The sequence below is a fragment of the Cylas formicarius genome, unplaced genomic scaffold (assembly GCF_029955315.1).
Source record: "Cylas formicarius isolate icCylForm1 unplaced genomic scaffold, icCylForm1.1 PGA_scaffold_7__23_contigs__length_41026272, whole genome shotgun sequence".
In the NCBI taxonomy this organism is placed as follows: Eukaryota; Metazoa; Arthropoda; class Insecta; order Coleoptera; family Brentidae; genus Cylas; species Cylas formicarius.
In genome coordinates, this window is record NW_026844352.1 from 29,811,966 (window position 1) to 29,825,866 (window position 13,901).

The 13,901-nt window shown below is 35.6% G+C and overlaps 1 protein-coding gene across 3 annotated transcripts; it reads right to left on the reverse strand.

The window, feature by feature from the left end:
- Positions 1-4,836: 4,836 nt before the first annotated feature.
- On the reverse strand, positions 4,837-13,685 carry LOC132704759 (cytochrome P450 9e2-like). Of its 3 annotated transcripts, none has more exons than XM_060674984.1 (9): positions 13,561-13,685; positions 12,870-13,007; positions 7,780-7,999; positions 7,442-7,605; positions 7,219-7,384; positions 6,869-7,034; positions 6,613-6,814; positions 5,891-6,133; positions 4,841-5,552 (listed from the first exon to the last, which is right to left on the reverse strand). In XM_060674984.1, the coding sequence occupies exons 3-9, from the start codon at positions 7,980-7,982 to the stop codon at positions 5,101-5,103; spliced, it is 1,596 nt and encodes a 531-aa protein (XP_060530967.1). In that variant the 5' UTR covers positions 7,983-7,999; positions 12,870-13,007; positions 13,561-13,685; the 3' UTR covers positions 4,841-5,100. The 3 variants fall into 3 exon arrangements, with proteins under 3 accessions (XP_060530969.1, XP_060530967.1, XP_060530968.1); XM_060674985.1 differs by lacking the exon at positions 13,561-13,685 and adding an exon at positions 13,065-13,455; XM_060674986.1 differs by lacking the exon at positions 12,870-13,007 and having other exon boundaries at positions 4,837-5,552; positions 13,561-13,608.
- Between the last annotated feature and the right edge of the window lie 216 nt (positions 13,686-13,901).

Sequence of the window (13,901 nt, forward strand, 5' to 3'; positions counted from 1 at the left end):
TCACTCGTCGCTTTAATTCTTCCCACAGGTGCTCTGTGGGGTTAACAAGTTATTGGCGGACATTAAGGATCATCCATTGACGTACAAGCGTAGCAGTGTGTTTAGGATCCTTATCCTGTTTTAATAAATATCGCCCCTCAAGGTTAAGTTTTTCAACATGTCGGTTTAAATTATTTTTTAGGATGTTCAAATAGTCATGTTGGTCCATGATTCCGTCAATAAAAGCTAAATTGCCTATCCATGCTTCACCGTATGTTTTTTCCTCCAAACTTTATCCCGACTATGTGAGTCAAAAAGATTCATTTTTGTTTCGTCACCAAAGATAACGTTTTCCCACAACTCCTTGGTTTTGTTAATGTGTTTTTGGGCAAATTCCAAACGTTTTTTTTCTCTTTTTTTCTCCGGAACTAATGGTTTCCTTCTGGCAACGCGGCCGTTATAACCCGCTCGATGCAAGCAATTTCTATTCGCTTGAGGGTTAACATTTTTTGAAAACTCTTCTTGCCTGAGTTCCTCTGCAAGTTTTGGAGCGCTTGTTTTAGAATAAATTCTATTTTTTTTTTTCACAACAGAAGACTCTTCTCGTGCAGTTAACTTTCTGGGACGAACAGAGCATGGCCGCACTTTATAAGATCCGGTGGAATTGTATTAATTTATTACATACTGTACGGTTGAAGGTGATTTTTCAATTATTTTACCAATACATCTAAAGGATTTTTTCTCTTTCCATAAATCTACTATGAATTTCGCAAATTTAACGCTCATTTTGATTTTACTTAAAAACCAGTGACTTGAAAGTGGCGTCAAAAATAAACAAGTATAATTCATTTGTTTAAGCCAAATTTGATACAAGCTGACTTGATAAAATATTGATAATTAACGGTTCTACCTGTTGTTCTGAATAGTGATTTATTAAAGTGTATGGAGATGTATTTGACATAGCTTCTTGCTTCTAAAACTGCCTTATTTTTTATCGTTCATATAAAGTGTCCCTAATGAGTTTTATTTTATTTTTTATTACTCTTAATGAGATTGCCGATATTTACTTGAAATATATTTATCATTAAATGTTAGTAAAAGAAGAAACTAAAAAAAAAAATGAAAAAATGCTATGTGTACAGACTTTTTTTGCCGACTGTATAGAACAATCGCTAACCAGGAGATTACGGTTTATTATTATAAAAATGTTCTTAAAATTTTGTATACAGTCCGATAGTACAGATTCCTTTGGCAATATAATTCTATTCTATAAAATGACCTAGGCCACCATCAACCAAAACAGGCAAACGCTTTAAAGATCAAAACATAAAATATGGCACGTGATTGCCCTATCAAAGTGCTGGGCCTATAAGTTGCAGAGCGGATTTTTCATGCCCACATTAAATGGTATCAACACATCCGTGAGGTTTTGAAGAAATTGTGACACCAATTTTATGCACTCACTCTACTCTAAACATAGTACCGAATCCTTAAACGAAACAAGCGGCATTGCTTTGCCACCAATTTGGAAGAATTTACCCGATGATGTCACGTGACTACACGAAACTCTGGTTCGTGACAAATTAGCTGTTCCGTTCCCAAATCCGCGTTCGTTCCCCCGTAATTTTATAATTGTTCAGCATATTACTCCGTGTTTGTCTTTCAATTTCTTCCAGTCGTGCCGCGGCCGTCGGCCGACCTTAAAATCGTTATTTTTTCCCCAATTACCGCTCATCGCGTAATTGCCAATTTAGGATATTAAAGGATCGGGGTGACAGCGAGGATAATTGTCGACTAGACTTCAATAAACTGGGAAATATCGAGTCGGTTACGCGGCACCAGATATTTATGGTTTTTTAACGACCCGCTTTGACCGACTATTTAATTAGCGACCAGTCATAGTACAGGATCCTTTTTGATATCTCATTACTGTTAGGCTAAGGTTCATATTAATACATTAAGCGTTTCGGTAAAAGGCAGGTCGCGAAATATTCCTCTAGTAATAATTATCAGTGAACTCGATTTAGTCCAATTTTGCAATAGAAAGAGACAGCTAGTAATAGGGGATTCTTGTGTTTCTCCTGCTCAGTTGTATAAACGATTTCGATGTTTTAATTTGATGATTAACCAATACTTTTTTAAAATATTTGTAAAAAATGAAATTTATATCCATTATAGGTTCTTAAAAAACCTTCCTAAACGTGTATTTAAATTGATATACTTCGGAATTTTAACTATTTATAAGCCTTTTTACCACAAATTTATTTCACCGAAAAGAGTATTATTTCAAAAAAGATGCGTATTTACCTAAATATGTACATTTAACCATCATTTAAAATTTTCTTTTTCAAAATTTTCACATAACTATATCAAAATGCAAAAACAAAAAGACTTCTGGAGAGGCTAATACAAGATGACACTCTGAAGCAGATAGACTTCAGAAAACCTTAAGTTTAGACCATTTCCACGAGACCGGGAAGCTCTTTAAAAAACGCGGCACACATGCTGCAAACCTCTGGAACATCATGGTATTACGCACGAATATACATTTCCCTGACTCTACCTCAGCAATGGATAAGGAGGAGAAAAGGCACAAGACACTATCTGATTTGTCCACCTTTAAATCCGCAGGACCTGACGGTATCTATCCAGCCATGCTCCAGTTGGGAATAGATGTGCTCATGCCACACCTGGTGTAAGCCTTGAGGTTATCGTTTACTTTGAGGTATATACCAAAGATCTGGAGTGGAGTAAAAGTGGTGTTTTTACCAAAACCAGGGAAGGTGGATCATTCCACTATCCATAAGCGTCACATTGTTTCCTTTGAAAACTTTGCAGCGACAATGCGAGCGGTACATCAAACATGGGGTCCTTACCAAGAAACCACTTCACTCAGACCAACATGCGTACACCCAGAAGAGATCAACTTAACACGAGCCGCCACCATAGAGAGTCGCCTATGGTGGCGGCTCGTGTTGAGCAATCAATGGACAATCGGGGGTCGGATTAATCATTGATATCTTATTTATTTACCTCCTCAATAAGGAAAATCACTACCCTATTGCACATTCGGATGATTTATTCATTCTACAATCGGGCAGATTCGAGTGCACGCTTTGCAAACGTATGCGAACCGAATAGCAAGTTAACATGGAATTCCCACAATGAAAACATACATGTATTTCATATGAGCAGTGTCATCATAAGACCCATGCTAACATACGGTGCGATTGCCTGGGGCTACAAGGCACAAAAGAAAAATGCGAGCCGTAAATTAGAACAGATCCAAAGAACGCAATGCCTGACTATTACAAGGGCTATGAAAACCACACCACCCAAAGCTCTGGAGGTAATGTCACACCTCCCACACCTTTGGATATATACCAGGTGTTTTCTTCAAAAAGTATTTATTTATTTATGAAAATTAATGTTGTCCTCTTCAAAAGAAATCCCCCTCCCCCCCAGATATAATACACTTGTCACGATGTTTTTGACAATCCTGTTAGTACTTTCTGGTATAGACTTAAATTCCTCCAGCGATTTTTTTTATATCTCTCCAATCATTCCAAACCTCCTTCCTTTCATGGGTTTTTTGAATTTTGGGACCAGAAAAAGTCGCAGGGGGACCATAACCGGTGAATATGGTGGCTGAGGCATGATCGGGGTATTATTTTTGGCCAAAAAGTTAAACACATTATCGTGATGCAAATCAATGAATTGTTTTCCTACAATTCCGGAAGTTTTGTTTGTATTGCTTCTCGCAAACGGCGCATAACTTCAAGGTAATACTCTTCATTGACCTTACGACAGTTGAGACAGACAGATAAGAACTCTTGATGTACTACGCCACGATAATCAATAAGCAAAACCTTGACATTTGATCGAACTTGACGTTCTTTTTTCGGTCTTCGCGATTCTGGGTTCTTCCATTGGGACGACTGCGCTTTGGTTTCGATGTCATATAAATATACCCTTGATTCGTCACCAGATCTTTTTAAGCATATCATTTAACAGCTTTTGAGCGATGCTCCTTCGACGGTCATTTTGCATAAAATGAACAAATTTTGTTGCTACACGTCTCATGCCCAAAACTTCGCAGTAAATTGCATGGCACAAGCCATCACAGTTTCAGTCAAGCTCTGAAGAAGCCAACATAATGATTGGCGAAACGTCAGCAAGTTCGACTCAGCAAAATGACGTAGGAGGAATCCAGAAGTTTTGTTAAAAGTATTACAGTAGCCAGTGGAAGTTTCCTTGAAAAACTTAGAGAGTCGTTTGGAGACACTTAAACTTTTAAAATACTACATTGTTAAACATACAGGGTGTTTGTAATTTCGTGGACAAGTAACGACTTTCTTATTTTAAATTTTTTGAATTTCTCGGGAGTTTTTAGATAAATTTTATACCTGCTGGAATATTCAATAAGATAACTGTCCAATGACAGTAAATATGACCCCCACCCCAACCCGCTAGCGGAGGGGAAGTGGACAATTTTAAAATTTTGAATAAAAAACCCTTTGTTTTATTCCAGATTCTATGTTACAAATACGTCACATTTTGTCAGAAGTTTTTCCCATTTGTCGGGATCAATGTTACGAATCGAACTTTCGTGATATCATACCATCGGATTATGGTGATCAAGCGTGGGTCAAATATCACTTATAGATGCTAGTGCAATCGCATGGTTTTAATTTTTTGAAAAGTTAGTGTATTTTACATTTACAATTACTTTTAACCTGTTGACATGTTCATTTGTCTAGCAAATATTTTCTTATCTTGTATTGTTATAAGCCCTTTCACCTGTAAAATTTCATTTAAATGTTGGTACTTGGTACTATTACTGATACTGCATATATAGATTAATCATAGGGTGCTCTATTGCATTGTTATTATTTATTAACGTACTAAGAAAAGTTGTGAAATGAATTCTTAGGGTATTAGTGAATTAATACGTCTTTCTGGATATAATCAAATCCTTGTTTCTACTACTCCTCTTACTCATCCGACTTCTAATGTATCACAATTTCACAATTTATCATTCGAAAAAAAACGAAATTTCATAACAAACTGTATTTTTGCGCGTTTTTTATCTTAAAATTTAAAATCACATTAAACATAATTTTAAATAGTCACCGAACCATTACGTATACGTTTGATACCAAACCAAAATCCGTTTTCCGCAGTAAAATTCAGAGATTTTTTAGTGATCTTCAACGGAATTTGTGTTTTGGCTGTCGGCACCACTTCGTATTTGAACAGCAGGTGATACAACATCGCCTTCACTTCCAGGATAGCAAATCTGGACCCGATGCAATTTCTGGGTCCGGATCCGAACGGTATGAATGTGTAGGGTTTGATGTTGTCCTTGTTTTCGTCTGAAAACCTTTCCGGATCAAACTTCTCCGGATTTGGGTAATATGTGGGGTCTCTATGGATGGCGAACATTGGTATAAATAGTGTCGTTCCTATGGGCAAATGTAGCGCTTTCTCGCCCGGATTTACTGGCTCTATAGTGTAAGGCTTGGTGCAAACTCTGTCTGTTGCAACCCCAGGTGACCACTTTCTCAATATTTCTGTAAACACAGAAATACATTTAAACCGCGAAAATCACCTAGGAAGTGATTTTAAATTGTTTTTAATGTTTTAGCATATAAAGAAGCAGACCTAAGTAATGCGGAAACTTTAATACTTTCAACCATATTTGAGATTCTGAAAACGTTTTGGGCATTTTCGTGGCGCTTTTGACGTTGAAGTGTCGTGGGTGTTGTAATTTTAAACATTTTATAATGCAAATCGTGAAAGGTAAGTGAAATGGCCAAAATTTTGATGGAAGGTCGAGTTATTCGTTTCGTCTTTACTTTATCCGGTCTCGTTTGGTTATTGGAACTAGCTATAGTGGACAGATATTTACCAGCCACCACCATATCCAGATATTTCATTTTAAGCAGCCCATCGTAGGTAATTCTGGGATATTCGCTTGCCGTGCTTATAATTTCTTCGCGCAGCTTTTGCTGGATATCATGATTACATGCCAATTCGTGGAGGGCAAAACACATAGCTGTGGATACTGCATCGAAGCCGGCAAAGAAGAAAATGACAGCTTGCGAGGTTATATCTTGGTCTGTGAGGTCTAAGCGCGGCTTTGCCGTTGTTCCTGAAAATTGTTCTCCCATATAATAACTTCTTTAGAGGGGTGTCTTAAAACTTTTTCTCTCTTACAAGATTAAATCGGACGTCTGGTTTATATGCTACCGTCGTCAACTTACCATTTTAAATACGAACCAGGATTTTAAAAATCAATTGCCAAATAATGTAGCACTGTGTTTAAAAAGTTTAAGTTGATGGGCGTATTTCGGAAACGATACGTCAAGGTAAATAATATTTTAGGGCTTAAAAATCAATAAAACTTTCAATGTAAACTTTCTTAAAATCAATCAATTTCACGGTATTTAACAAAATAAATTTTGAAGTTTTTTTAAATTACCATGTATTTCCGAAACTAACAGATATTTAGCAAATGTTGAAATTGAAGACGTTTTTATATATTAAACTGTACTGAAATAGTTGAAACCTATAGGGCTATACGACAACAACTAATATGCGTTGTTGATTGATAGTTATCGTTAAAATTACCCAGGTCGAATTCTTGAACAGTGGCAAATCCAGTATCTACATTTGCGCTGATTTCGTGTTTTAATCCTTTCCTGGCCTCCAGTAGAAGGTTAATCATGTCCGGGCGAACGATACCCCCTTCCTCCCTAGCTTTTATCGTTTCCGAGATGACTTGAGTGAAAAATTTTGACACCTTGGCGTCGAAAAACGTTATCTTGAACATCTGTAACAGATATTATGCAAATTATAAAGTACCCAGCATGAAATTTGAACTTACGTTCAATAATTTGGGCGCAATAAAAAATCCCATGAACTTCAACATCATTTTAATACCGGAAAAATTGGTTAGTGCCTTTCCCATGTGGTAAAATTCATTGTGGGGCTCGGCCAACGAATCAACTTTAATCCCAAATGCGGCGCTGGCGATGACATCGTTGGTTAACCTGAAAATTGAAATCATATACTAAAGTAGGAATTCTGTAACAAAACAAAAAAAAATAATTAAAGCTAATGAATAATGCGAAGAAACCACCAATTATACTGGTATTAAATCTTCAATGTAGATTTTCAAATTCGAACATATTTAATGAATTTTGCCTTGCTATTTCTTTTGCTCTCTGTACAAACCTGGTGAAGATTTCTTTGACTTCAAGTTCGATAAGGTCTTCTTTTTTCGTGTCGAAAAATTGAACCAAGTTTTCACACGTATCGCCTATCAAATGGAACATAAATTTTATCTTGCTGCTTGTAAAAGAGGCCGACAAAGTCGCTCTCATATCTTTCCAATTTTGTCCTAAAATTTATTGGCATATACATTTAAGTTTTAACACAAGAGAAACATTGCTAATACCTTTCAAAGCGAAAAGGTTTTTGCCCCATAGTGGATCAGATTTGGCATCAACAAAAGGTCTGTGATCTGTGAAATGATCGAAATCTTTGACGGTCACTTGTTTGATAAGCTCTGGATCTCGAATGAGTAATGTTGGCACATAACCTTGGTACATACCAGAATACCTAGAAATGGAACGTGAAAACGACATGCTTGACTTTTTTTCAATTTAAAGTTTTAATTAATTTTAACTTTAGTTCGTAACTCGATTCCAAATTAACCTTAACGCAGAACTTTTGTTTCGAAAATGGGTCTACATAAACTAAGATAAAGCTATAATTTTTCAAAAAGTAACTTACCGTTCATTGGGATACATGTTATAAAGCCACACTATCATTTCATCGAAACTTTTTCGTCGAAAGACAGTCACCCAATTGTCGCCCAAAAACACCCAAGGATTGGTTTGTTTTACTCCCAGATCTCTCCAGTAATGTAATGGTTTAATCAACAAATACCAGAAGAGAATACTGAGCACGATTCCAGCTAATATTATAGTTATCATGATGGGAAAACTTCAACCTAAAAAAATTGTGTATATAACGGGTTTGATTCTCGGTTTTGTTTCGAGGAGTGTGGCTTGCGGAAAAAAATATATTTCAAAAAAATACATATTAAAAAAAAATCAAACTGAAAATATTTGACTTTGACTGCCGCCCCAAAATCATTGAGGGGTTCACATGGGCCAAACCTTTTTTGTTTACACGAAAGTGTTTAAAATACCCTCCTAACACACTATAATATAACCAAAACGTTTGTTTTTTTGTTATAAAAAACCTTAAGGCTAGTGTATAAAAAATATACACTTGGCGTAGAATTAAAAAAACATATTCTGTGCCATATGTACATCGTGATATACACGGTTAAGCAGGCTTATTCTTGTCTATCAGACGTGTTGTAAACTTGTAAATAATCATCACTTTTAGTCCGAATGTGGTGCAGTGCACTTTATAAGTGTCTTATGTTATATGTATGGTGATTTGGTGTGATTCATAGAAATGGGATCGTACGAAAATGAACAGTCTACATTGCAGAGACTATGGGAGGAACTTTCTGATATGAGTGAAGATAAACCATTTGCAAATGAATCTGATGGGGATCCTGAATATGAGTTGGAAAGCTTCAGTAGCGAAAGTAGTACTGCCATTCCAGGTTGGAAAAGTAAGTGCTTGTAAAACCGCGATTTATCCATTTTCCGATACTATTTTCTTTATTTAGAGTTCGATATGAAGTAGAAACAGAAAATTTATTTGATGATGAGAACGACACTTTGCCTAAACGAGCACGAAAAACGATTAGAGGTATTTACTTGAAAAAATACAGGCAACATATAGGTTCCTATTTTTGATAATAATTTTCAGATGATTCGATTCCATCAGAGTCTCAGTTTGAAATAGAACATGTAAATTGGTCGGGCGACGAGAGCAATAATTTTACGATAAACGATTGGGGAATAGTGGTTGGCAATACTCGAAATTTTACTTTACAAGAAGATGTAGGCCTGACACAGGAAGTAATAAATTTGAAAAATGAATTCGCTTATTTTCGACTTTTTGCGGATGACGAAGTTGTAAACATTATTGTCGAACAAACCAATATATACGCAGATCAGATCATTATGCAAAGTATTACTGAAGAAACAATTGGCCCATCTTCGCGTGGAAACAAATGGAAGGAAACTAACGCGGACGAAATGTACTGTTTTTGGGAATCTTGATATGGATGGGTTTGGATCAAAAACCTAAACTGGTCGATTATTGGCGAAATTCCAGAGCAGCTGGATATATATCCCGAAATAGATTTGAACTGTTACTAAGGATGTGGCACTTCGCCGATAATGATTTATGTCAACCTGGAGATCGACTTGAGTAAACTTGCTGAACGAAAAATTCAAAAGGGTTGTGGTACCGGATGAAAGTTTGTGCATTGACGAAATAATGGTGCCTTTTCGTGAACATTTCAAATTTCGTCAATATGTGAAAGGAAAGAGGTATAAATTTGGAATAAAGCTTTTCAAGCTCTGGCTTTCTGGTGGTTATACGTATCACTGCAAAATTTATTGTGGCCCAGCAAAAACTGAATGAATGTCAGTGGCAACAAAAGTTGTTTTTGAATTAATGTCGGATTGTCTCGACAAAGGAGCGACCCTGTATACAGATAACTGGTACACCAACGTAGAATTGTCAAAAAAGCTTCTAGATAGAAAGACACACCTAGTAGGAACGCTAAGCTAAAAAAAGGTGAAATCAAAGGTAGAGAGAAGAATGGCATAGTTATTTTCAAATTGATAAATAAACCTAACATTTTTGTGGTTACTACCAAGCATCGAGCAAATCTTGTAAAAGTTTCTGGAAGAATTGAAGCTAAAAAGAAACCTGAAGCTGTGATTGACTATAATAAGACAAAAAGTTTTATTGATATCTTAGACCAGTTATCATCCTACTCTACATCCGTTAGACGCAGCGTCAAATGGTATAAAAAGGTTGCCTTTGAATGGTTTACGGGCGCAAGTGTTGTAAACTCGCATTATTTATACAAAAAAAAACGAATCAAAAAGAGACAGTATTACTGATTTCAAAGAGAAATTATGCTTGAAAATGTTGTCTATGGGGGAAAAAATACCGCTCCTGATCGCCCACCTGAACAATTCCACAAATTTATCCAAGTAGAAAAAAAAGCCGATGATTTTTGTGCTATCAACGAAATAAAGACACCCATGATCGGAAATATGCCATATATAAAACTAAACAAGTTAGACTGCTTTTTTGACAAACATAATGTTGTACCTAAAATGAATCATTAGACACTAATGAATTTATTGTTTTATTGTTTATTGTTCCAAGTGTTCGTGTGCGTGTTTTCTTTATTTCGATTAAGTGTTTTTTATATTTAGATATATGCTCAAACACTCAACCGTGTTTTATTTAAAAATAATATAGTAGCTAAAAAATTAAATGATTGTATAAAAAAATAAAATTATTAAAAGTCAGCGCTAAAAACGTTTTGGTATTCCCTCACGTCAAGCCAAACTATATCCCATAAAAAAAGCACGTAAAGCGTGTTATTGTAGGATATACGCGGCACATTATTAGTGGTTACATGTGTATACCAAAATATACACCTGGCACCCTAAGACAAGTCACTGTGTATACTTAGAGATGCACGTGGCAGTCAAAGTGTTAAGTATACCTTATACTTAAAAATATCTCATATGAATTCTTGATTATTAACAGTCTAAAAAAATTGGAGAAAGAACAATTAACCAGAAGAACAATAATACCAGAAGACAATAACGCCATAAATAAGATGTCAGGGAGGTAACCTTTGGAAAGAAAGTGATTCTTGAAGTACCTATTACTTTAAAATTCAAAATGTCATTAAATGGAAACTTCTCGTAATCAACACTGCATTTATTAATATTTTTGCAAATATCTTCAGTTTGAAACTTTGTGAAGCAATTTTAAGCATTATTTTAGCAGATAGGGCGACATGGTTCAAATGGAAAAAATCCAATAGTTAATGATAATTATTTTAATTCCTCAATATTTTTTCCCAGAATATAAGGTTAATACGGGATAAGGATCATTTACGTATGGCAAATTTGGGGCGTCGGCTAGTTTTGTGAGCAATTTGCATGTCTCGACAAGTTGCCGCGTGGTAGAGTTCTCTCAGATTACTACAGACAAGTTTGGAAATATGAATAGTGATCGAATTCCTTAATATTTATTCTTTCCTTATACATAATATTTATGAGAAATATACTTTCACAAGATCATGTCAATGAATTAAAAGGCAGCATAGCCTTTGAAAATTTATTTCAAGAACTAAAAGTTGTAGTAGACTTAACGTCAAGGAGACCTTCACCAACTTCGAGAAACAGGCACTAAATATGGGATTGAAGATCAACGAAGGGAAAACTAAATATATGTACACAACTAGAAACAACCAAAGGAGAGATAGAGTAGGACAAAACATCACAATGGGTGACTATAACTTTGAGCGGGTGAAAAAGTTCAAATATCTAGGAACAACACTCTCAGAAAACGCTGATGGGTCAGAAGAGATAAATTGTAGAATACAAGCTGGTAGTAGATGTTTATCAGCGCTACATGACCTTCTTAAATCAAAAAATCTCATACGCACGACTAAACTATCCATATATAAAACCATAATAAGACCCGTAATAATGTATGGATGCGAGACTTGGACACTTACAGTGGCCAACGAAGAGCGGATCAGGGTTTTTGAACAGAGAGTACTGAGAAAAATCTATGGGCCGGTCACTGATATAACAACCGGTAGATATCGTATACGCAAGAACAGGGAGCTATATGAACTATACAAAGACCCCAATATCATCAACGAAATAAAAGCGAGAAGGCTGCAATGGGCCGGACATGTGAAAAGACTTCCAGACAACCGAATAGCCAAGCTAGCATGGGAAGAGGCACCCGAAGGAAAAAGACCACTACGTCGGCCTCGCCTTCGCTGGAGGGATAACATCGAGAAGGACCTAAAAATAATGGAAGTCGATAACGCACTAGACCTAATGAACGACAGACAACAATGGAGGCGCATCGTCAAGTCGGCTAAGACCCACCCCGGGTTGTGAGCCACGGGGAGAGGGGAGAGAGAACTAAAAGATAATGAGGAATTCGAAGCAATGGATTTGCCAGTGTTTTAGACCAAACTAAACACCATCAAAACTGTATAACACCAGGAATTAAATAAAATCTAAAAAGCTAGAAAGAGTGGTGCTGATGTCGATGATATATATAAGCCGAAGCTTGTTTGGTTTGCCAAAGATGTGATCGAAATTATGAAAACAATAAACATTATGGTAAGTCTTTTTTTATTTGTTAAATTTTATAAATTATGTGCCTATTATATAAAATAGCATAGCATGTAACAATAACGATATGAATATTTTTTTTAATTAGCCAACCATTGTCTTGCCACGGTATAGCGCCTTCTCCAGAAACTTGTATACTTTGAACGCAATTGATTTATCGCGTGAGTTATTTATTTTATTTATTCCTAAAGTTGTGATTGATTGCAGTGATCCATCTTCAGAATGCCATGAACAAAAAATTATATATATGTATAGTGAATTACAAAATCACAGAGGCACTTTTTGAAATACCCCTTATTTATTTAAACTACTCAACTCAGACACCTTCCAGTGCACAATTTTATAATTTTGCAGGTAAAAATCCAACAACTTATTACTAGAGAAAATATAAATTATTGTTCTTCAATCAATCAAAGTTTTTCACCAAGTGCTTTGTCAAATAATTTGCAAATCAGCAGGGTCGATAGTCAACATGGTCCTCCAACTACTCCCACACTTCTGATATCCTTCAGCAGGCATTTAGCAGTTTGTTTTTCTTACCTTTATATAGTCAGCGAGGGCTTCATAAATTGCAAAAAGGACCTCTGGTAAAACAGCTAAAACTGTGAACCTCGGTACTCTGTGTAAATATTGCAGTGATGCCAAGCAGTCTCCAGTAGCTAAGTATCGAAATGTTACCTGCAATTTGATCCTATGATAAATAGCAGCCTTCATCCATGTATCTGATTTTGTCACTTTTGGTTCAATAAGGTTTAACAATTTCTCAAACATTATTGGGGATAACCTCATAAAATTATTATAGGATCCAACATCTTTAGTTGCTATCTCTTTCGAAGAGAAGCTCGTAAAACATTCCGACAATTAATCCAGCTTCTGACCCATACACGTTTCTTCTTTTTTCCTTTTGTTACTTTCACAGCACTACGCGCTAACGTACTTGAAGCCCTTTTGAATTTTACTAATCAAAGTGAACATCCACAAAACATACAAACAAGTTTACTGGCAGCAAGTACTTTCCGTTAATAAACTCTTTCATTTAGTTTAACTTAAATTGATGCTGTGCTTCTAATTTTGCTCTGCACGAACAAGAGTGTAGAAGAAAATTTTGTCATGTTACGACAAAACGTATATTACGACGCAATTGCAAATAAAAATAATAATAATAATTAAATCAGTTAATTATGTATAACCATTTAAATAAACTATTAAGAAAATACCATATACTACTTACATGTACTCTAGGCACACACAACAACAATCAAACAACGATCTAATATAAATTTCATAGTGTTATGTCAGTAACCTTGATAAAAGTCATACCAATTAACTAATTGTTTATCAACTGCACATTGCGCGAATTTGAAGTAGGCGAGAATCTCCTTAGACACATAAACAAAACGAAGTAGAATCAAATATTAGATAAATGCAGAAATCTGTGAACACTTATTTTCTCTGGCTCGCACGGCAAATTAAAAGGTACAAAGTATCTCAAATATCTTCCATATTCGCAACCTAATTAATAATAATAATAAATAATAAAAAATAACGAACAAACAACTGTAGTTTGATACC

Bases quoted from the DNA above. Each gene is read 5' to 3' on its own strand.
- LOC132704759 (XM_060674986.1), bottom strand. From the start codon at position 7,982: ATGATAACTATAATATTAGCTGGAATCGTGCTCAGTATTCTCTTCTGG. The intron at 6,134-6,612 runs GTAATTTTAACG...AACAATTTTCAG, and splicing joins TGTTCAAGAATTCGACCTGG to GAACAACGGCAAAGCCGCGC. The intron at 5,553-5,890 runs GTAAATATCTGT...CTGTGTTTACAG, and splicing joins TCTGGATATGGTGGTGGCTG to AAATATTGAGAAAGTGGTCA.